Raw genomic sequence first — 23,271 nt, 5'->3', positions numbered from 1 at the left:
TCCTCACAAGAAAAGTGGACAAACAGGCCACAATGCAAGTTAAAACCAAGCAGAATTCTAGGCAAGAACCCAAAGCCCACCAGCAGAAGGGTATGAGTTGCAGTTCGCTACTAGCCAGCATAATACATCACTCAGGTTAAAACCACAACTGTGTCTCAGAGGCCCAGATTTAACAAGAGCTTTGCTGGAAAGCTGTATACACCTTTAACCAATGGAGGGATACCTGTAACCTCAATAATTGTTTGTTTGTTTGTTTGTTTTTTGAGACAGAGTCTTGCTCTGTTGCTCAGGCTGGAGTGCAGTGGTGGGATCTTGGCTCACTGCAACCTCCACCTCCCAGGTTCAAGTAATTCTTGTGCCTCAGCCTCCCAAGTATCTGGGATTACAGGTACACAACACTACACCTGGCATATTTTTTAATTTTTAGTAGAGACAGGGTTTCACCGTGTTGGCCAGGCTGGTCTCGAACTCCTGACCTCAAATGATCCACCCACCTTGGCCTCCCAAAGTTCTGGGATTACAGGCACGAGCCACCGCACTCGGCCAATAATAGTTAATTTCATCACCACCCCTTAGTATATCCGTTGTACCACAGCACCTTAGTCTACTCTAAATTTTCCTTCTTATTCCAAAGATATGCTTTTAGGATAATTCATCTTGTGTGCAATCCTGACCTGCCTGTGGTTTCTATTTTTCAACTGAATCCATTACTTGGCATGAAGGGCCACCCTCCCCTCATCACCACCACCACTAGCTGACTTTTTTGCAGAAAAGAAGAATGCACTGCTGAATACTAATGATGTAGTTTACCAGTTGTGGGAAACTGCTGTAGACCACATGTCAGAACAGTTTCCTAAGGGGCCAAAGAAAGGAGAATGGCTGCCCCTGAGTACTAATCAGCAGGCTTCACTCTCCTGCACCCTACCATTCTCCAATTTCATGCTGGACAAATTTCCCTATGAACAATGCAGCCTAGGGCATTCCCAGGGGTGCATCAGAGAAGTGTGGGTTACCACCATAATTTTGAGGGGAGTGATTGTTCCCTCTGATCCAGAAGCTACCAGTGGTCTCTCTGGATCTTATCGGCTACTCCCTTAAGATATTCAAGCTAATAATACTATCATATTATGCATCTGCATCTGGAATTAGTTGATAATTTACTCAATTTAAAAAATAGGACAATAATGTTGATGAGAAAGTCTTCCCATTTGTTGTTGTTGTGTGTGGGTTTGTCTGTGTTTTCTCTGAATAGCAGTTAGAAGCCAGAATGTATGTGTTGAAATACTTCCTGCTGCAGAGGGTGCTTCAGGCCTCTGGTGTCTGAATACCCTCCTCGTGTTATTCTGCAGGGGCCCAGCATCTCCCACTGAACCTCTGCTCTGTGAGATGCTGGAATGCGGGTGGATGTTCAAAGCCCACTGAAGTCCCTGTGCTTGAGTGATAATGAATCAGAACATGCAATAGAGTAGAAATTCCTCAGCCTAAGAGACAAGGCCAAAGGCTGTGGAAAAGTGGGCAACAGGGACAGGAAGAAATGAACCTACATTAAACTGAATCTGTGCAAATTCTCCAGTGCTGCTCTGCACGATGCTGTATGTGGAGGCCACAGAAAGAAGTTCCCACTCACTGTCATTCAAATACGCCTTTTTGTCATGTTTAATGTCTTCTGGGCTCCTCAGAAAGGCCAGGTCTACATCTTCCACTGCAAACAACAGGAACAATTTACTTTCCCAGAGAGAAAGAGATGCCAACATCAACCCACTTTCCCAGCTCCCAATTTGAATTCCTTTTTCTCCTGCCCCGCTAGGCACATTCTCATTGGCCTTATTTGAATTAGAGGGTAGGAAAGGGGAATGAAATCTTTCAAGTCATTTAAGGCTTGGAATCCACTCTCTGTAGAATGATGGAGCTTGCTGCGATTTCTATAACATTATCCCTGGCAGTGGAGGCCTAACACTGTGTTTCCAGAACAGCTGCAGCAGTGGGCTATGGCATCATACTCGGTCTGAATTACAGCAGGAGCCAAAAAAACTGCAAGAAGAGATTTTGATTTTTAAATAGCCAATTATCTGCAAGAATAAAATAGACCTGAAGATAATATAGTATCATTTCACCTACATGCACCAACCTAGTATTGATGTGTATCTCTTGTGGTTTACCTGTATGCAGAATGCTATTGAAGGTTAGGCTGCAATTCTGGACATCAAATGGAAAAGCATATGTCTCTAAATTGCATGCGGAGACCACCTGGATGGGCTTAGAGTTCTCAATGGTCCCAGATGAGTTCACATAAACATAGGGAAGGTCAGGGGATCTTTCAATGTCCACACTATATGAAACACAAGAGAACTTGTTGTCACAGAGAGGAGGTTAGTCATTTCAAAACATAGACAAGCTGATTAGGAGATGGTAGTGACCATGAGACCCGGGACCAGCCTAGTCCTGCAAAAACAGAATTGCATCTTCCATGAGATGATTCACCCTGGCAAAGAGGAGCTTTTCCGTGACAGCCTCATAAGTTAATTCATTTGCTGCTATAACGACACAGACGTAATGTGTAACCTCAACATTAGTAACCAGATCTGTACCTTAATGTCAACACACAGCACTTCTAACCTGAATACTCCCAACAGTATGCTCCCCTTCAACCTGAGAAGCAAAAATTAGCAACACTGACTGAACGTAAGCAGGAACTGGCCTGACTATTCCAAGCAGTCTAAATCCCACAGAGATACACACTGGCACACTTACAACTCATTGATGATGATATCGGGGGCCCAGATGGCACTTAGAGGAAGGGAGATCTCTCTAATCTCATCAAACATGCTGGAGTTCCAGGATAAAAATTCATCATTCCAGACCTGTTAGGAGTATTAAAAAAAAAAAGTATTAAAATGGAGCAATGTCTGCCTCAATAAAGAACTAAAGAGACGTTTGATTAATAATCCAATTTATCAGGCTCTTGGTTTTATCTGTTAGGAGAGAGACATCCCATCTGAATCCTAAAGATGGTAATCCCAACCAGAAACCAGGGCCATACATCCTAAATGAATTATAATAAATTAGGTCTGCTGCAGATCTAAGGAACTATAAATGCAAAGATAATACCTATTTCTTAAATAATTATATTTTGCAGCAAATTCAGATCAAGAGTCCTGTATATTTAGAAGGAAAAATAATTTTTTACCTCTCGGTACCACACACTCGTCTTTAATATTTGATTCTCTGCATCCTGCAAGGCAAAAAGAAATTCAACACCAAATCTTAGAATGTCAATAAATCAAAGGCCAATTCAGCAGTATGGCAATTCAGAGGAAGAAAATCAAATCTAACCAAATAATGCTGATATTAAAAACATTACCTAGACTCTTCAATACCTAGGTAGTCTTGGTTCTTTCATGCACACCTGTCGCTATGAGCTTTACTATATTATCCATGACAAAATGGCACTTTGCCTGCCTTTGACATCTTGAATGATTTGCTAATCTCTTTCCACTCTAATTAGGTATGCTACCATTAATCAGACTAAAAAATGTTATGTAGTCTTAGTCAATTTTGGGCTAAAAAGATGAGACCAAGCTTTGATTTGTAATCAAGATATTATTCATAATCTTTCAATGAATGTTAGCTCAACTGTAATTGGCAGCCATTCCTGTTACATTACCGTATGTTTGGATTTCTCTGCTTATAAAACAGACTGAATGATCTTATCATAAATGAAACATATTTTAGATGATATAATAGATATGATTTCCCATGTCTGAAATGAGTCCATGATATTTTTAAAAGACCCCCAAAACCAGCAATTTAAAACACCCTCCTGGCTGGCCACGGTGGTTCATGCCTATGATCCCAGCATTTTGGGAGGCCAAGACAGGAGGAGTGCCTGATCCCAGGAGTTTGAGACAAGCCTGAGCAACACAATGAGACCCTGCATGTACAAAAGAAGTTAAAAATTAGCCAGGTGTGGTGGCACACACCTAGTGGTCCCAGCTACTTGGGAGGCGGAGGTGAAAGGATTGCTTGAGTACAGGAGGTCAAGACTTCAGTGAGTCATATTTGTGCCACTGCACTCCAGCCTGAGTAACAAAGAGAGACTCTGTCAAAAAAAAAAAAAAACTCACCAATTTTTTTCATATCTAATCTAGTAAAGAACATTCTGAAACTCCAATGTTCTTAGGAATTAAAAGAAAAGGGATATCTCACACTGTATGTAAACATTAACTCAAAATGAATCATATACCCAGTTATAAGGGCTTAGACTATAAAACTCTTAAACCATAGGAGTAAGTAAATCTTCATGACTTTGAATTAGGCGATGATTTCCTAGACATGACAATAAAAAGAAAAATGAGACCTCATCAAAATTAAAAACTCTTGTGCTTTAAAGAACACCATAAGAGATGAAAAAGACAGCACATAGAATGGGAGAAAATATTACAAATCAGATATCTGCTAAGAGGTTTGTATCCAGAATATAAAGAAATCCTGCAACTCAACAACAACGAAAGACAAGCAGCCCCTTTTAAAAATGGGAAAGAGACTTGAATAGACATCTCTTTAAAGTAGATATACAAATGACCAATAAGCACATGAAAAGATGCTCAGTGTCACTGCTATGGGCCAGATTGTGTTTCCCCAAAACTCATATGTTGAAACCCTAACTTCCAACTTGTCCATGTTTGGAGACAGGGCTTACAGTGAGTAATTAAGGTTAAATGATGTCATACGGATGGGAACCTCATCTTACAGGATTGGTGGCCTTATAAGAAAAGGAAGAGAGAAAGATCTCTCTCTACCATGTGAGTATACAGTGAAAAGGAGGCCATCTGGAAGCCAGAAAGTGGGCTCTCACCAAGAACCAAATCAGCCAGAACCTGATGTTGGACCCTCAACCTCCAGAACTGTGAGAAATAAATTTCTGTTGTTTATGCCACCTAGTCTGTGGTATTTGTTATGGCAGCCTGAACTTTCTAATACAATCACTAATCGTTAGGGAAATGCAAATCATCAAAACCACAATGAGATACCACCTCACTCATTAGAATGGCTACTGTTTTTAAAAAAGCAGAAAATAACAAGTGCTGGTGAGGATGGGGAGAAATTGGAACCTTTGTTCACTGTTGATGGAAATGTAAAATGTCTCAGCTGCTGTGGAAAACAGTATGGCACTTCCTTAAAAAGTTAAAGATGAGGCCGGGCGCAGTGGCTCAAGCCTGTAATCCCAGCACTTTGGGAGGCCGAGGCGGGTGGATCACGAGGTCAAGAGTTCGAGACCATCCTGGTCATCATGGTGAAACCCTGTCTCTACTAAAAATACAAAAAATTAGCTGGGCATGGTGGCACATGCCTGTAATCCCAGCTACTCAGGAGGCTGAGGCAGGAGAATTGCCTGAACCCAGGAGGCGGAGGTTGTGGTGAGCCGAGATCGCGCCATTGCACTCCAGCCTGGGTAACAAGAGGGAAACTCCGTCTCAAAAAAAAAAAAAAAAAAAAGTTAAAGATGAAATTATCATACAGTCCAGCAATTCCATTTCTGGGTACGTACCCAAAAGAACTGAAAGCAGGGGCTTGGACAGATATGTATACACCCATGTTCACAGCAGCATTATTCACAATAGCCAAGAGGTAGAAACAACCCAAGTATCCATCAACAAATAAATAGGTAAGCAAAATGTGGACTATACATAAACTGGAATATTATTCAGCCTTAGAGAGGAAGAAAATTCTCACACATGTTACAACACGAATGAACCTTGAGAACATGATGCTAAGTGAAATGAGCCAGTCACAAAAGGAAAAATACTGCCTGATTCCACTTAAATGTGATACCTAGAGTAATGAAATTCATAGAGACAGAAAGAAGAATTAGTTGCTGGGGTGGAAAAAGGGAAAATTGTCATTGAATGCGTACAGAGTTTCAATTTTCACTGTTCACAATAGCAAAAACATGGAATCGGCCCAAATGCTCATCAGTGATAGACTGGATAAAGAAAATGTGGTACCTATACACCATGGAATACCATGCAGTCATAAAAAGGAACAAGATCATGTCCTTTGCAGGGACATAGATGGAGCTGGAAGCCATTATCCTCAGCAAACTAACGTAGGAACAGAAAACCAAACACTGCATGTTCTCACTTATAAGTGGGAGCGAAACAATGAGAACACAAGGACACAGGAAGGGGAACAACACACACTGGGGCCTGTCAGGGTTGGGGTTTGGGGAGGGAGAGCATCATGAGAAACAGCTAATGCATGCTGGGCTTAATAACCTAGCTGATGGGTTGATAGGTACAGCAAACCATGGCACACATTTACCTATGCAACAAACCTGCACATTCTGCACATGTATCCTGGAAATTAAAATGAAATTAAATTTAATTTTACAAAAAAAAAAGAAAACAGGGCCAGGCACAGTGACTCATGCCTGTAACCCCAGCACTTTGGGAGACCAAGGCTGGCGGATCACCTGAAATCAGGAGTTTAAGATCAATTTGGCCAACATGGTGAAACATCATCTCTGCTAAAAATACAAACATTAGCCAGGCATGGTGGCATGTGCCTGTCATCCCAGCTACTTGGGAGGCTGAGGCAGGAGAATCACTTGAACTGGGGAGGCAGAGGTTGTAGTGAGCTGAGATCAAGCCGCTGCTCTCCAGCCTGAGATTCTGGGAAGGAAGGAAGGGAGGAAGGGAGGAAGAGAAGAAGGGAGGGAGGGAGGGAGGGAGGGAGGGAGGGAGGGAAAGAACATATACTCTAAAACACATTTGTCTAGAATATCAGTTCTACAAGAAAACACGTGCAGAGAAAAGTAAAAATAGCAGCAATGTTTGTTTTTATGATTTGAATTATGTGAATATTTTCCTCTATAGTCTTATAATCTTCTATATTCTCTACATATCTACAGTAAGTATATGATAATCAGGAAAAACCATTAGTATTATTTTTTAAATTACCAACCTGTCCCACAAAGAAATATGAATATCCAGTAATCACATGAAAATGTTTAACCTCAGTAGTAATAGAAGATGCAAAGAATGCTTGAAAAGAAGAAAAAAGGAGTTTCCGTTTTGCAGAATGAAAGGAGTTCTGGAGACCAGATCATGGTGATGGTAACACGAGAATATGAAGTACTTAGTGCCACTGAACTGTACGCTTAAAAAGGGTCAAGATGATAAATTTTATATTGTGCATTTTGTCACAAGTAAAAATGATAATACAAAATGGGTAAAGGATTTGGCTATGTATTTCTCCCAAGGAGATATACAAATGGCCAATAAACACATGAAAAGATGCTCAACCTCATTAGTCACCAGGAAACTGCAAATCAAAACCACAGTGAGATACGACTGTATCCTCACTAAGACCATTAAAATTAAAAAGACAGACAATAACAAATGTTGGCAAGGATGTAGAGAAGTTGGAGCCCTCAAACATTGCAGGTAGGATTACTAAGTGATTCAGCCACTTTGAAAAGCAGTCTGGGCTGGGTGCAATTGTTCACGCCTGTAATCCCAGCACTTTGGGAGGCCAAGGCCGGCGGATCAGCTGAGGTCTAGAGTTCGAGACCAGGCTGACCAACATGGTGAAACCCCCTCTCTACTTAAAATACAAAAATTAGTCAGGCATGGTGGTTCACGCCTGCAATCCCAGCTACTCAGGAGGCTGAGGCATGAGATTGCTCAAACCCAGGAGCTGGAGGTTGCAGTAAGCTAAGATCATGCCACTGCACTCCAGCCTGGGTGACAGAGTGAGACTCTGTCACAAAAAAAAAAAAAGCAGTCTGGTATTTACTTAAAACGTTAAACATACATTTATCGTGTAATGCAATAATTCTACTCATAGGTATATAACCACGAAAACTGAAGACATAAGTCCACACAAAAAACCTGTATAAAAATATTCATAGCCACGTTATTTGTGATAGTTAAAAAATGAAACCAACACAAATGTCTATTGACTGATGAGTGCATAAACAAAATGTGATATATCCATACAATTGATTATACAGCAATAAAAAGTAAAGAATACTGATGCATGCTACAACATGTAAGAACTTTGAAAGCATGCTACATGAAAGAAGTCAGTCCTAAGAGGCCATTTATTGTGCAATTCCATTTATATAATATGTCTGGAACAGGCAAATCTATAAAAACAAAAAGTAGATGAGTGTTTGCCTGCGGCTGCTGGGGGTGGAAGGTGGGGTGTGACTGCTAATGGATACAGGGCTTCTTTTTGAGGTGATAAAAATGTTCTGAAATTAGATAGTGGTGATGGTTGCATAACTCCGAATGTACTAAAAAACACTGAGTTGTATACTTTAAATTGGTGAATTTTGTGGTTGAATTAAATCTCAAAAAACTGCTATTTTTAAAAATGTATTAATAAAGAAAAGGAAAACCATTTTTGAAGACATTTCCAGTAAATTTTTAAGAAGGCTGATGCATGCTATTAAAGAACTCTTCTTGAACTCATTTTTTTCCATTTCTTTCCATGTATAATCCATCACTAAAAACTGCATCCATAAAAGAGAATAAAATGATTTTAAAAACACACAAGATAAAGAAATATGAAATGAAATGCATAAGACCAGCCTGGGCAACATGGCGAAACCCCATCTCTACCAAAATACGAAAATTAGCTGGGCATGGTGGCGGAAGCCTGTAATCCCAGCTACTAGGGAGGCTGAGGCAGAAGAATCATTTGAATCTGGGAAGCAGAAGTGGCGGTGAGTCAAGATGATGCCACTGCACTCCAGCCTGGGTGACAGAGCGAGATTCTGTCTTAAAAAAAAAAAAAAAAAAAAGTGTAGGCTGGGTAAGGTGGCTCACGCCTGTAATCCCAGCACTTTGGGAGGCCAAGGAAGGCGGATCATGAGGTCAAGAGATCGACACCATCCTGACCAACATGGTGAAACCCCGTCTCTACTAAAAAATACAAAAATTAGCTGGGCGTGGTGGTGCTCGCCTGTAGTCTCAGCTACTCGGGAGGCTGAGGCAGGAGAAGTGCTTGAACCCAGGAGGCAGCGATTGCAGTGAGCTGAGATTGCTCCGCTGCACTCCAGCCTGGTGCCTGGTGACAAAGTGAGATTGTCTCAAAAAAAAAAAAAGTGTAAAACATTTCCCTTGCTAATTTAGGTTCAAAGCTGAAGAGTCACTTAGATAACATTTGTATTTCTGTAATATTTAGTACAATACCAAATTTCAGTGTTTAAGAAGTTGATGGCATAAAATCAAATAACAGCTCTGTTTTCTTCCCCAGAACTGGGTAGACTAAATTAATTGTCCAATTATCCAGCCACATAAAAATCCATTTTCTTTGTGCACAGGGTCAAGACTATGTACTACTCTGGAGAATTTGGGTTGCAAAGGGAGTCAGAAAGCACCACTGACACTATGGTCCATTTGATGGCGCTCACAGAATTGGGCAGTACACAGTGGCTCTGCGCCGGGTGGCATCATTTGAAAGAGAAACAAGAAACTTTTTTAAGTTTCTCCTTTTTATAATTAAGAAAGCAAATTACTACCAAATAAGCATGTCTATGCACTTTGAGAAAGAAGAAGGCATTAGGAGCACACAGATACATAGGCGCCCTACTTTAGTGGTTCAACAAAGCCTGGCCGGAGTGAATTTGCTCTACAGATATTTATGGAATTTAAATAGATACTTGGGAAAGGCAAGTTTTAAAGTGGTATAAAAAGTGAGTATTTCCCCAAGGAACAGCTTGGACCAGATGGACCAGAGGGGACTCCCAGACAAGACTGGCTCAACAGGAGTTCTGGTGGTTGGAAAAAAAAAAAACTCTGAGAGCTTGGGATTTAGGTGACACCACTTCTTTGCTTCTTTTTTTTTTTTTTTTTTTTTTTTTTTTTGAGACAAGGTCCTGCTTTGTTGCCCAGGCTGGGGTGCAGTGGCACAATCATAGCTCACTGCAGCCTCACCCTCTCAGGCCCAAGTGATCCTCCCATTTCAGCCTCCCAAGTAGCTGGGACCACAGATGTGCAACACCATGCCTAGCTAATTAATTTATTATTATTTTTTGTAGAGACGGGCTTGTGCTATATTTGCCCAGGTTGGTCTCAAGTTCCTGGACTCAAGCAGTCCTCCCACCTCGGCCTCCCAAAGTGCTAGTATTACAGGTGTGAGCCACCATGCCCAGCCTTATTTACAAATTTTGCCAACTGAGAGATCATGAAATAGATTATGTCTTTCCCACTAAAGCCAAAATGTTCCATTCAGACTTGGTTGCAATTAGTGAGGTTCCCCACAAACAGAAAGAAGAAAAAGTTCAAAATGCATCACTGAGAGTTTGTATCACTGAGAAATACAGTAGTTGACTGTGCTTTCCCAAGAAATACATTTTTATACCTATTCAGTATTCTTACCAGTTTGTTTATCATTGTCATACCCTGTGACTGTGTCTCATAGATTCAGTCATAGCGCTGGGAGGAGAGTCTCTGTTTCATTTCACTATCATTTTATCCGGTTGATTCTTCTTAACTTCCATATTGATGCCTTAGCTTGTTTTTCTGTTCTTGCCCATCACTTTGTCACATTACATGTAACAATGATGTTAAGAATTTTTTTCTAACACTTTATGGGGGTGGTTGGGAGGATTCGTCATTCATCCCTGAAGAACACAATGTCAAAAAGTATTTTGAGGCTAAAACTGAAATCTTTTTTTGTCAAAGGAAACAAGTTTCTCAATGCCAGCTGGTGAACATAATTGGTTCTCTGGTGGCATTATTCACAGCTTTTCCCTCTGTGTATCTCGTCCTGTTTTTTTTTTTTTCTTTAGATACCTTCCATCTTGCTTGTTAAAAGCAAAGGATATTTCAGAGAATTGGAATTCATTAGTCTTCCTAACAGAGGGAGTCTATTTAGATCTAAATTGGTGGTTAGCAAATATACAGATAATTCCCCTACATTCTTATTTATCTTTTCCAGTTCCGGAGACTATAGAAACAGATGCCTCAACGTCTGGCTGGGAGGCTCTAGTCAATGGACTGGAATACAAAGGTATCTGGGACTCGGAATTGACAAAACTCAATAGAAACAAATTGAAACTCTTCACTGTTGAGTAGATTATCTCTATAATCAGATTTCCCTAAGGTACTCATAATACCCAGAAATTCTAAGACAAGACTGTAGTCTTTTATATAAACAAAACAGGAGGCAAAGCATTATATTGGAGTCGAGGTGCTGGGCTGAAAGCTCTTCATTCCAAACAAAAGTTGCCGGCAGTTCAGCTGCTGGCAGATGCATCCAACAAGTTATCTATTCACATTGGGAGTGTCCTTGTCTGTGCAGAATCTGTGAGTGATTTTTACCAAGTCCTTCAGAACTGTCCCTGCCTCTGGAACTAACTTTAGGCTTATCCCACCTACATGCAATAGAGATATTTGCAAAGCATGTTCAGAGTAGCCATTTATAAAGACAGTACTAGAATTGATCCTTATATTTTTTAATTCATTCATTCATTAGACAAGTATCAATCCAAGTCTTGGAAATCGGATACACAGTGCTGCATGTTATGGAAAATAAGGAAGTCCTTTCCTCAAGTAGTGTGTAATACATTAGGGCATATTTCAACATTTTAACAAATAACTGTGTACATTAAGAAACACACAGACTTGGCCCGGCCCAGTGGCTCACGCCTGTAATCCCAGCACTTTGGGAAGCTGAGGCGGGTGGATCACTTGAGGCCAGGCGTTCGAGACCAGCCTGGGCAGCATGGTGAAAGCAAGTCCCTACAAAAAATACAAAAATTAGCACAGTATGTTGGTGTACACCTGTAATACCAGCTATTTGGGAGACTGAGATGGGAGGATCACCTGAGGCTGGGAGGTTGCAGTGAGCTGAGGTCATACCACTGAACTCCAGCCTGGATGACAGAGTGAGACCCTGTCTCAAAAAAAAAAAAAAAAAAAAAAAAAAAGCCGGGCGCGGTGGCTCACACCTGTAATCCCAGCACTTTGGGAGGCCGAGGTGGGTGGATCACGAGGTCAAGAGATCGAGACCATCCTGGTCAACGTGGTGAAACCCCATCTCTACTAAAAATACAGAAAAATTAGTTGGGCATGGTGACGCGTGCCTGTAATCCCAGCTACTCAGGAGGCTGAGGCAGGAGAATTGCCTGAACCCAGGAGGCGGAGGTTGCGGTGAGCTGAGATCACACCATTGCACTCCAGCCTGGGTAACAAGAGCGACACTCTGTCTCAAAAAAAAAAAAAGGAAAAGAAAATCCACAGAGATGTAAGTGGATTTAAAGCAAATGCTCTTACCTTGGAGAAATGAAAAAAAAAAAATCTTTTAGGAGCTGAGATTTGAAAGACTGCAATATTTTGCAGATGGAGAATGAAGAGAAAGACCTTTGTCAGGGGAAATAGCAGAACGAATGACTTGCAGGCAGGAAACAACTCCTGACCGCAGGTGATCCACCTGCCTCTGCCTCTCAGAGTGCTAGTATTACAGACATGAGCCACCATGCCCAGCCATTTTTCCAGATTTCTGTAAGAAAATTTGTCATGTTCAATAAGATTACATATCTAACATAGACTAATGACAAATAAGTATATTCTACAGCTTCGGAGGGGAGTGGAATCCTACATCTTTAAAAGGATAATAATGTTCTCCTTACCTTAAGGAATCTGATTTTATGTTATTTTGTCAGGGTAAGAAGAAAGAGTTAGAAAACTATTTTCTTTTATTTATTTATTTATTTATTTTAAGACCGGGTTTCACCATGTTGGTCAGGCTGGTCTTGAACTCCCAACCTCAGGTGATCCACCTGCCTTGGCCTCTAAAGTGCTTGGATTACAGGTGTGAGCCACACCTGAAATTTCTGTTCATAGCAAGACCCATTAAGAAAGTGAAGAGCCGTTGGCCGGGCGCGGTGGCTCAAGCCTGTAATCCCAGCACTTTGGGAGGCCGAGGCGGGTGGATCACGAGGTCGAGAGATCAAGACCATCCTGGTCAACATGGTGAAACCCCATCTCTACTAAAAAAAAAAAATACAAAAAATTAGCTGGGCGTGGTGGCACGTGCCTGTAATCCCAGCTACTCAGGAGGCTGAGGCAGGAGAATTGCCTGAACCCAGGAGGCGGAAGTTGCGGTGAGCCGAAATCGCGCCATTGCACTCCAGCCTGGGTAACAAGAGTGAAACTCCGTCTCAAAAAAAAAAAAAAAAAAAAAAAAAGTGAAGAGCCAAGACACAGACTGGAAATAAACATTTATTATATAATATGTATATGTGTTATATAATTATTATATGTTATAATTATATAACTATGTATTATTATATAATAATATAGTATGTAATATGTATAATACAATAAATATCTGGCAAAAGACTTGTGCCCAGAGTGTATAAATAGCTCCTACAAATCTATAATAAAAAAGACAATGATCCAATTTTAAAAATAAAAGAAGGCTTAAATGGGCACTTCATAAAGAAATATATATAAATAGCCAGTAAGTACATGAAAAAGATCTCAAAATCATTAATCATTAGGTAAATGTTAATAAAATCTCAATGAAATATCATTATACCCTTACCAGAATGGCTAAAATTAAAAAGACTGGTAACACCAAATGTCGGCGGGGATGTGTTGCAAAAGGAACTCTCGTAGCTTACTGGCGGGAGTGTAAAATGCACAATCACTTTGCGAAGTGTACACCATCCTGTGACACAGTGATAGAACTTCCAGGGTTTTTTCGTTTTTATTTTTATTTTTATTTTTTTTTTCTCAAGAAAGAGTCTCGCTCTGTCACCAGGCTGGAGTGCGGTGGAGGGATCTCTGCTCACTGCAACCTCCACCTCCCGGGTTCAATTGATTCTTCTGCCTCAGTCTCCCAAGCTGGGACTACAGGCGTGTGCTACCACACCCAGCTAATTTTTGTATTTTTGGTGGAGATGCGATTTCACCATGTTGGCCAGAATGGTCTCAATCTCTTGACTTTGTGATCCGCCTGCCTCAGCCTCCCAAAGTGCTGGGATTACAGGCATGAGCCACCGTGCCCAGCCTCTAGGTTTTACTTAAAAGAAATGGAAATATATACACAAAAAGACTTGTACAAGAAAATTCTTAGCAGCTTTAATCATACTACCCTAAAATTAGAAACAACCCAAATTCCTGTCATGAGGAGAATGGATAAACAAATCATGATATAACCATAACTGAATACTACTTATCAAGGAAAAGGAACAAACTGCTGATGCACACAACAGCATAAGTGAACCTCAAAAACAGTATGCCTAGTGAAAAAGCCAGGCACAATCGAGCGCACACAATAAAATGTCATTCCCATGGAGTTCTACAACCGGAGAAACTAATCACTGATGAAAGAAATAATCAGAAGAATATTTGTCTCTGTGGTGAAGAGGATGGGGACGTACTAGGAAGAGAACAAGGGACCTTTTTGGACATCTCTGATATCTTGATAGAAAGATCATTATATGGCCAGGCACAATGGCACACACCTGTAATCCCAGCACTTTTGGGAGGCCAAGGTGGGCGGATCACTTGAGATCAGGAGTTCAAGACCAGCCTGGCCAACATGGTGAAACCCCATCTCTACTAAAAACACAAAAAATGAGCCGGGTGTGGTGGCAGGAATCTGTAATCCCAGCTACTCGGGAGGCTGAAGCAGGAGAATTGCTTGACCCGAGGAGGCGGAGGTTGCCATGAGCCAAGATGGCGCCACTGCACTCCAGTCTGGGTAACATCTCAAATACAAATAAATAGCCAGGTGGGATGGATCGTGCCTGTAATCCCAGCACTTTGGGAGGCCGAGGCGGGCAGATCAATTGAGGTCAGGAGTTTGAGACCAGCCTGACCAACATGGTGAAAACCTGTCTCTACTAAAAATACAAAAATTAGCCAAGCGTGGTGGCATGTCCCAGCTACTCAGGAGGCTGAGACAGGAGAATCGGTTGAATCCAGAGGCAGAGGTTTTAGTGAGCTGAGAGCATGCCACTGCACTCCAGCTTGGGTGACAGAGAAAGACTCCACCTGAAAGAAAGAAAGAAGAGAAAAAGGAAGGAAGGAAGGAAGGAAGGAAAGGGAGGCCAGCGTGGTGGCTCATGCCTGTAATCCCAGCACTTTGGGAGGCCAAGGTGGGCAGATCACAAGATCAAGACCATCCTGGCCAACATGGCGAAACCCCGTTTCTACCAAAAATACAAAAATTAGCTGGGCGTGGTGGCGCATGTCTGTAGTTCCAGCTACTCGGGAGGCTGAGGCAGGAGAATCACTTGAACCCCGGAGGCAGAGGTTGCAGTGATGCCACTGCACTCCAGCCTGGCGCCTGGCGACAGAACGAGACTCTGTCTCCGAAGGAAGGAAGGAAGGGAGGGAGGGAGGGGAAAGAAAGAGAGAAAGAGAGAGAAAGAGAGAAGAAAGAAGAGAGAGAGGGGGAGGGAGGGAAGGAAGGAAGGAAGGAAGGAAGGAAGGAAAGGAAGAGGTTATATGGGTATACGTAATTAGCAACACTTGTCACTTTGTACACTTAAGATCTGTGTATTTCCAAATATGTATATTTTACCTCAATTAGAAAAAAAATTTTTGAGAAATAAATGGAAAAACAATGATTAAATCACTTTAACAAAACGAGCTTAGAAAAGTCTGTTTTAGGTGAAATCAAATGAATCTGGGACCAGTTGAAATAGAAGACTTTTTAATTTTAAAAAAAAGGAGGAATATAAGGAGGTGCTAACCTTCAGGGCCATGATGTGTTGATGGCTTACTAAGAACTCTGCCAACTACTTGACATGCATATGTTCATTTCATTCCCACAGCCCGTATTTCATACATAGGAGAAAAAGGATGCTTTAATAAACAAATTATCCCCACTATCTTTAGCAAACACTTTAGATACAAAAGCCTCCTTATAAACTCAAGATACCAAGGCATTTTTTTCTCTTTTAAATTACAAGCAATAAGTAGTGAATCTCTTCTTAAATCTGCTATTATCATTAACAAATGTGAACCACAGAATAAAATACCAATTACTATTTTTGGTTTCAGCAATATTCATACAATATGTACTATGATCTATGACCACAATTTTTGTGGTTTTTTGTTTGTTTGTTTGAGAAAAGGTCTGGCTTTGCCTTTTCTCAAAAACGAAACAAAACAAAACAAAACAAAACTCCTCCCAAGCTCAAGCTATCCTCCCACATTTTTTTTTTTTTTGAGATGGAGTTTTGCTCTTGTTACCCAGGCTGGAGTGCAACGGCGCGATCTTGGCTCACCGCAACCTCCGCCTCCTGGGTTCAGGCAATTCTCCTGCCTCAGCCTCCTGAGTAGCTTGGATTACAGGCATGTGCCACCATGCCCAGCTACTTTTTTGTATTTTTAGCACAGACGGGGTTTCACCTTGTTGACTAGGATGGTCTCGATCTCTTTACCTTGTGAGCCACCCGCCTCGGCCTCCCGAAGTGCTGGGATTACAGGCTTGAGCCACTGCGCCCGGCCTATCCTCCCACTTTTATCCTCTAGCTGGGACTACAGGCATGCACTACCACGCCCAGCTAATTTTCATATTTTTGTTGCAGACAGGGTTTCACCATGTTGCCTAGGCTGGTCTTGAACTTGTGTGCTCCAGTGATCTGCCTACCTCAGCCTCCCAATGTGCTAGGATTACAGGCATGAGCCACCACATCCAGCTTCACAATTCTTAAAACATCTTAATCCTGTATTTCTAGACTATCTTCTCTTTACCTCTTCACACTGTCCACTGGAGGCTAAAGAGCATAATTCACCTGGTGATTTTTTTTTTTTTTTTTTTTTTTTTTTGAGACAGAGTATCACTCTGTCACCAGGCTGGAGTGCAGTGGTGCCATCTCAGCTCACTGCAATCTCCGTCTCCTGGGTTCAAGCAATTCCCCTGCCTCAGCTTCCAGAGTAGTTGGGACTACAGGGGTGCGCCACCAAGCCCAGCTAATTTTTTTGTATTTTTAGTAGAGACAGGATTTCAATATGTTGGCCAGGATGGTCTCAATCTCCAGTGCTGGGATTACCTGCTTGAGCCACTGTGCCCAGCTGCCTAATGAATGTTTTACCTAACTGCTAATATGACCCTAGTACAACTTTCCTGCCAATTCAACTAGAGTCTCAAGAATACAACCCTCATGAACTGCAGACTGTTTCAAAAGATGTTAGCAAGAATAGGAAGGGACAAGATGGTCCTTACCACATCCAATATAGCATGTACAAAAAGGTCCAGGTAGACTGTGGTGGCCTTGGTCCAGTTGTAAACTGGTCTGACTTCTTTATGATATTTCTGTAATAGCTGCTTGCTGAGATGATACAGTGCAGAATTCCTGGGATGATGTGTATCTGTGGCTAGAATTCCTGTAAAAGAAACTATCATTGTGAAGATAAAGGTAAAAGGAACTTGGTTTCTTTAGGAGGTTTCAGACTCTTCAGGACTCAGTGGCTCTTACTAGAATATAGCTTTCAGCTCGGCAAAATCTGCATCAGTTCACAGCCAGCTGGTAGAACCTTTGGCAAATGCTTAAAGTAAGCTGATGGCCTAAGTGCCCAATGGAGAAATCTAATTGTAAAAAAAGTAAATCAACCCCATCTCCAAGGTTGCAAACTGTACATACAATTCCATTTTACAGCAATCCTGCATTTTGAAGACAGAATAATTTCTTTATTCCTGTATGATCCTCTCCTAGAATCTAGAAGACACTCACCTACACACTTAGCCAAAACTCAACTCCCACCTTGGTTTTTCTTTTGATTTTTCATTTGTAATTTAAAAATTAAATAGAAAAATCAAGCAAAAAAAATTCACAAATTCATGAACCCAAAAAGCTTGTTTAGATTTCTAGATAATGGAATTAACCGGAGCCCAATTTGTACTTTTCTCCTTAAAAATATATTTTCTCACTTCCTCTGTCCTTAAATAAAATGCACTTGTCAGAAAATGAGATCTTTGTTTTGAGAAAATTCTCTCTGGTTCCAGGGAGCAACCATTTCTTCTGACCCAAAAATCTTGATTTGTAGAGGAGCTGTGATTGGTGTTGAGGGCAGGGAGGCCAGGGAAAGGGAAGCAAGAGAAATGAGAACCAGCAATTGGAAGTGACAAATTTGTGAGGGCTTTCTCTGAATTGCAAAAAGATATTTTGTTCACAAGCTTTGCCAGCCCTTAGGGGATTCATAGCTTCACTCAGTCATTGGACCGAAGCAAATTGCACACCTCCTGACAAAGTGCGTGAGTGAAATCTCTCTGTAGTGTCCTGCGTGTGAATTTGCCTGGGCTCTCAGTGGTTTTGATGGTTATTTTGATGAGCTGCCGAAGGTAGAAGGGATCCAGCAGGAAACTGTAAATGAGATCGCTTCTCCCTGTGCGACAATCCTGTTTACACCCATTTCTTTATGAATGATGTCATGTCACTTGCCGCCACAGGCAGCAATTTCTATGATTTAACAATGTCAGTGTGACCAAAATGCTAACAACAATGCTGGAGGTGCAATGCCAGACTCCTTGTGGGCAGAGTAATATTCACTTTCATTACCATTGGAACTGGGAATCTAATGAGCATTTTAACTCCCTAACTATTCACCCAAAAAGATGCCTAAAATGGCGTTAGCTATTCAGGTGTAGAGGACTAAGGTGGGTGGCTTGCATCAGGCATCATTTGTAGGGTATTTGTGAACTGTTATTGTCAAAAAGTGTGCTGTGAATCTCTCTACCTGAGAACATTTCTTGCTGGTGTACCCCAGGGGAGGGAAGTCGGGAGCACAAAGCAAAGCTGGCCCAGTGCTTTTCCTGCCAACTTTGCTTTGGGCGACTTCACGTTTACCTCGCTTGGAAGCTCCCAATTCAAGTCTCAGTTGGGGAAACACCGAAATGAGCATGTTTCAATACAGGAAACTACCTAAGACAGCATTAAAACATAATTCTGAGAAACGAATATGTGTTCCCCACACCCTCTGCTCATAAAGACTCCAATTCCCCTCTGGGATCTTGTATAGGAAGCAATCCATAGGTTCCCTATGGATAAACTCGTTATCTAGAATGGGTCAAAGTCTTGGTTAAAAAGAGAAAGTTCTGGAAGCTAGGACTAGGAATAAAAGAGAATCAAACACTGAGAGGAGAAAAATAATAAGCAATGGAAATGCACTTAAAAAACCAAAAGGGGAAAGAGTTCATTGTTTAAGATGGGAAGAAATAATAAATTACATTTCTACTATGAATGCAAATTTGCCTGAGGAGAAAGATCAATTACAGGAGAGAGATTAAGGATTTAAGTGACCATTAATTAACAGTAAATTATGCCTCTTGAAAGCTAATGTGACATTCACACAAGCACTAAATGATTCACAGTTCAGTGATGTTTCAACAGACACTGATGGAAGCTATCAACAGACCCAGAAAAGATTCCTCGCCAACACTGCCTTCTTGAATGCTAATAATCAGCTTCAAATAATTCACTTGTAAGATTTCTGGAAAGTAAAATGTGTTAGGGACTGATCTCTGAAGCACGTGTAGGTGAAGAGAGATTGAAAAAGAAAGATATAAGTACACAAAGTTATTCCTTTGTTTTCCTTGTTTTAATGACTTCCTCTCCCATGCACCTGCCTTAAAGTGTTGAGGCACTTTGATGAAAAGCGCTGTTCTTGCTTTAGTTACTATGTATCTATACGATTATAAGAGAGTTACACATGTATCTGAGAGGTTAAAAGGAAATGAGATTTAGGTATTGAACTCCTAACACTAATTGAATGCTGACTGTATGCCAGGCATCAAGCTAAGCTCTCACATGAATGATCTCCTTCAACGTTCCTAACAACCTGATGAAACAGGTACTCTACAGCCCTGTGAGGAGTGCACTGTTCCTGCAGGTATGGGACTATTGGCATAATGAGGTTAGCCCTGCCCAAGGTCATGAAACGTGCAAGTGAAGGAAGTAATATTTATACACAGCTTGTCTGGATCTGAATGACGCTCTTAATCATGACATGATTACGTGTAACCTGGCTCCCTGAGAATATCAGGAATAACAGTAAGTAACCTTTCAAAAGGAAGACTGACATATTGAATGGAGTGTTATTGGACAGAAATAGCCAGTGGTATTTTCTATATGTGTTTTCGGGTTAATAATATCTTACATTTGCAGCCGGGTGTGGTGGCTCACACCTGTAATCCCCGCACTCTGGGATGCCAAGGCGGGAGGATCACCTAAGGTCGGGAGTTCAAGACCAACCTGGCCAATATGGTGAAACCCTTTCTCTACTAAAAATACAAAAATTAGCCAAGCATGATGGTGGGTGCCTGTAATCTCAGCTACTTAGGAGGCTGAGGCAGGAGAATCTCTTGAACCCAGGAGGCAAAGTTTGCAGTGAGCCGAGATCACACCACTGTACTCCAGCCTGAGAGACAAAACTCTGCCTCAGAAACAAAAACAAAAACAAAAAAACTTACATTTGCATTGCATCTCATAATTTCACAATGCTATCTTACTTGATTGTCATGAATATGCAAAATAAAGTTAACTGACAGGAAAACTGAGTCTCTAAGAGATTAATTGACTTCCCAGGGTTACGTGGCTGGTGAGCAGTGAAGCAGGAGTTAGCTGGTCCTCCTTGTTCAGGCCTCCTTCTATCCCAGCACACTGCCCCTGGGATTGGTTCAGCACTCTTACATTTACAAATAGCCTTGATTTGTAAATATACTAAAACGTGTAATGTAAATATAGTAAAACCCAGTAAAATTCCATAAGGCAGATCTTTCTGCAACAAGTGTCTTTGGTATGATTTATGGTAAAGCACTGGTTATTAGACAATATTAAAACACTTCTTTCTGCTACATTTAGAACAAAAATCATGCATAATACAAAACATTAGAGAGATATTGGTAAGAACTCAGCCTGTTTTCTTACCTTCCATTTTCTATTTTATCTTAGTTTAATGTTCACGACTGTTTTCTGCTAAGAAACCCATTTGGCATTTAGTGACATTTCCTTTGTTTTTATTTTTACAATTAAGATAAGGTTTTTCCTTTACGTTCAACATCCAGGATTTTTATACTTTAATGATAAGTGGCTATTTTTCTTCTCTACCCAACAACAAAAAATTATTTCCAGTTCCTGGCTACCAAATTTCTAACTCATCTCTATAATCGACTTATTCCACTTCCAGTTACATTTTAAAACTTCAGAATTCAGATATGAGTTCTCAGGGAGCACTCAAGAAAGTGGAGTGTTGAGAAACACCAGCATAATCATAAACTCTTGATTTGTGCACATGTACTAAGAATCAGTTGTAGCCTAACTAAAATGATTCAATTTAGTAGAGTTAATACTGGCATCATGGAAGTATAGTTCCAGAAAATTAGAAAAAAACAACATATTAACTTCTTTAACATTTAAACTTAATATATTAAAATATATTAAGAGGAATTGCATACTGAAAACTTGCAAGTTTATAGTACCTGTCTTTAGAGATATACTCATCACCTATATAGATTTTGTAAGGTGAGATATTAAAGACTAATACCAAAATGATATACATATGTCTGTAGCTACGACAAATCTAAGGGACTTTTTCTCTGGGCTGCTAAAAGCTGATAATGAAGCCAAGACTATTTTGGATAATAAAAACATATTATCTACACATAAGAGCAAATTTGAAAAATCGTGCCCCAAATTTTCAATGTAAATTGCTGCCGAGAGCTTGATTTCTAGAGAAGCAGAGATTTATCAAGCAATTATAACATTTCAGAGCATATTTTCAGCTATGTGTAAAAAGCCCCACAGTGTGATGCTGCATGTACGTGTATTTGCAATAATAGGAACACAGTCAAAAACAAATCACTGTTTTCCATGTAGCTTCACAGGACTGGAATTTTACAGATGATGAATAAAAGCAAACACTCGTGAGGAGTTCTGTAGCACAGTGTATAAAAATATTGTCTCTATCTTCTAAGAGTTAATACTCAATGCCTAGTAAAATCATTAAAAGGACTCACCTACAGCAACCAGGATGCAGGCCCACAGGGAAGCCATCACACTTGCCAACATTCCTGGGCAGATCCCAGAAAGGAGAAATGCACACTTGCCTACCAGATGGAATGCTGCTCAATTTTTCCTAACAGGGTTCCTCTCCACTCCGTTCTTTTCCTTCTCCATTTGCCAGTTGGTGCTATCCTTACTGGGGCTATTTTGTAAACACTCAGCAGGACCAAAAGCAATACCAGCACCATGCAAATGTTTTGGAATTGATGCCGTCATGAAATCCCTTAACTTCAAGATCAGACCGTGGCCAACATTTCCATTTTCCTGACAGGAGATAGCTAAGTGAATAATGTAATCTGAGAGGAGCCCCTAAGGAGAGGAAATTCCACACTAATATGATTTCCTTTACAGCCTTTACCTAAGGCAGTGCTCTTGCTGACATTCAGGACACTAATTTCATTAATAATTGAAACCCAAATAGCTGTTCTAAATCAGACTCATGCAGCAACATCTTCAGCATTTGACAATGGTTCTTGGACTTCTGAATTACACAAGGCTAATGGAAACCCGGTATTGTCTAACGACTGCAAACAATGCAATGGGAAAAAGTGCTTTTTGTTTTTCCTAAGCCTGTTTAATTAAAAGAAACATTGATTTTTGATAAATAGGAGGGCCTCTCAAATTTTCACTGCTCTCAATTCAGAAAGTAACCTTCTAGAAAGGATGCTTCTAGGCTTATCGAAGATGAAAACTATTAAAGTTTAACATCATTTAATAAAAGTTTTTTTTCGCCGGGCGCGGTGGCTCAAGCTTGTAATCCCAGCACTTTGGGAGGCCGAGGCGGGTGGATCACGAGGTCGAGAGATCGAGACCATCCTGGTCAACATGGTGAAACCCCGTCTCTACTAAAAATACAGAAAATTGGCTGGGCATGATGGCACATGCCTGTAATCCCAGCTACTCAGGAGGCTGAGGCAGGAGAATTGCCTGAACCCAGGAGGCAGAGGTTGCAGTGAGCCGAGATCGTGCCATTGCACTCCAGCCTGGGTAACAAGAGCGAAACTCCGTCTCAAAAAAAAAAAAAAAAGTTTTTTTTCACTTTTTAATTGAATATCCATTCATTCTTCATTACAAAGGGAAAAGATGCATAATTCTATATAAGAACACTATTTCCATTTCTTGACCCTCCCCCAGATGCTCTAGAAAGAAAAAACAAGTCGGGTGCAGTGGCTCACACCTGTATCCCAGCACTTTGGGAGGCCAAGGCAGGCAGATCATCTGAGGTCAGGAGTTTGAGA

At 40.9% G+C, this 23,271-nt stretch overlaps 1 protein-coding gene across 1 annotated transcript in view; it reads right to left on the bottom strand.

The window, feature by feature from the left end:
- Positions 1-22,039, bottom strand: part of HTR3B (5-hydroxytryptamine receptor 3B) — a 34,134-nt gene extending 12,095 nt beyond the window's left edge. Inside the window, exons 1-6 of the mRNA XM_003923689.3 lie at positions 21,988-22,039; positions 17,200-17,360; positions 3,188-3,232; positions 2,752-2,861; positions 2,160-2,329; positions 1,545-1,702 (exon numbers count right to left, since the gene is read on the bottom strand). Coding sequence (XP_003923738.1) covers positions 1,545-1,702; positions 2,160-2,329; positions 2,752-2,861; positions 3,188-3,232; positions 17,200-17,360; positions 21,988-22,039 — 696 coding nt within the window. The remainder of the gene's footprint in view (positions 1-1,544; positions 1,703-2,159; positions 2,330-2,751; positions 2,862-3,187; positions 3,233-17,199; positions 17,361-21,987) is intronic.
- Between the last annotated feature and the right edge of the window lie 1,232 nt (positions 22,040-23,271).

This window comes from Saimiri boliviensis, chromosome 6 (assembly GCF_048565385.1).
Source record: "Saimiri boliviensis isolate mSaiBol1 chromosome 6, mSaiBol1.pri, whole genome shotgun sequence".
NCBI lineage: Eukaryota > Metazoa > Chordata > Mammalia > Primates > Cebidae > Saimiri > Saimiri boliviensis.
The sequence above is the reverse complement of the archived record's forward strand: the minus strand, read 5'-3'. Positions and strand labels throughout refer to the sequence as shown.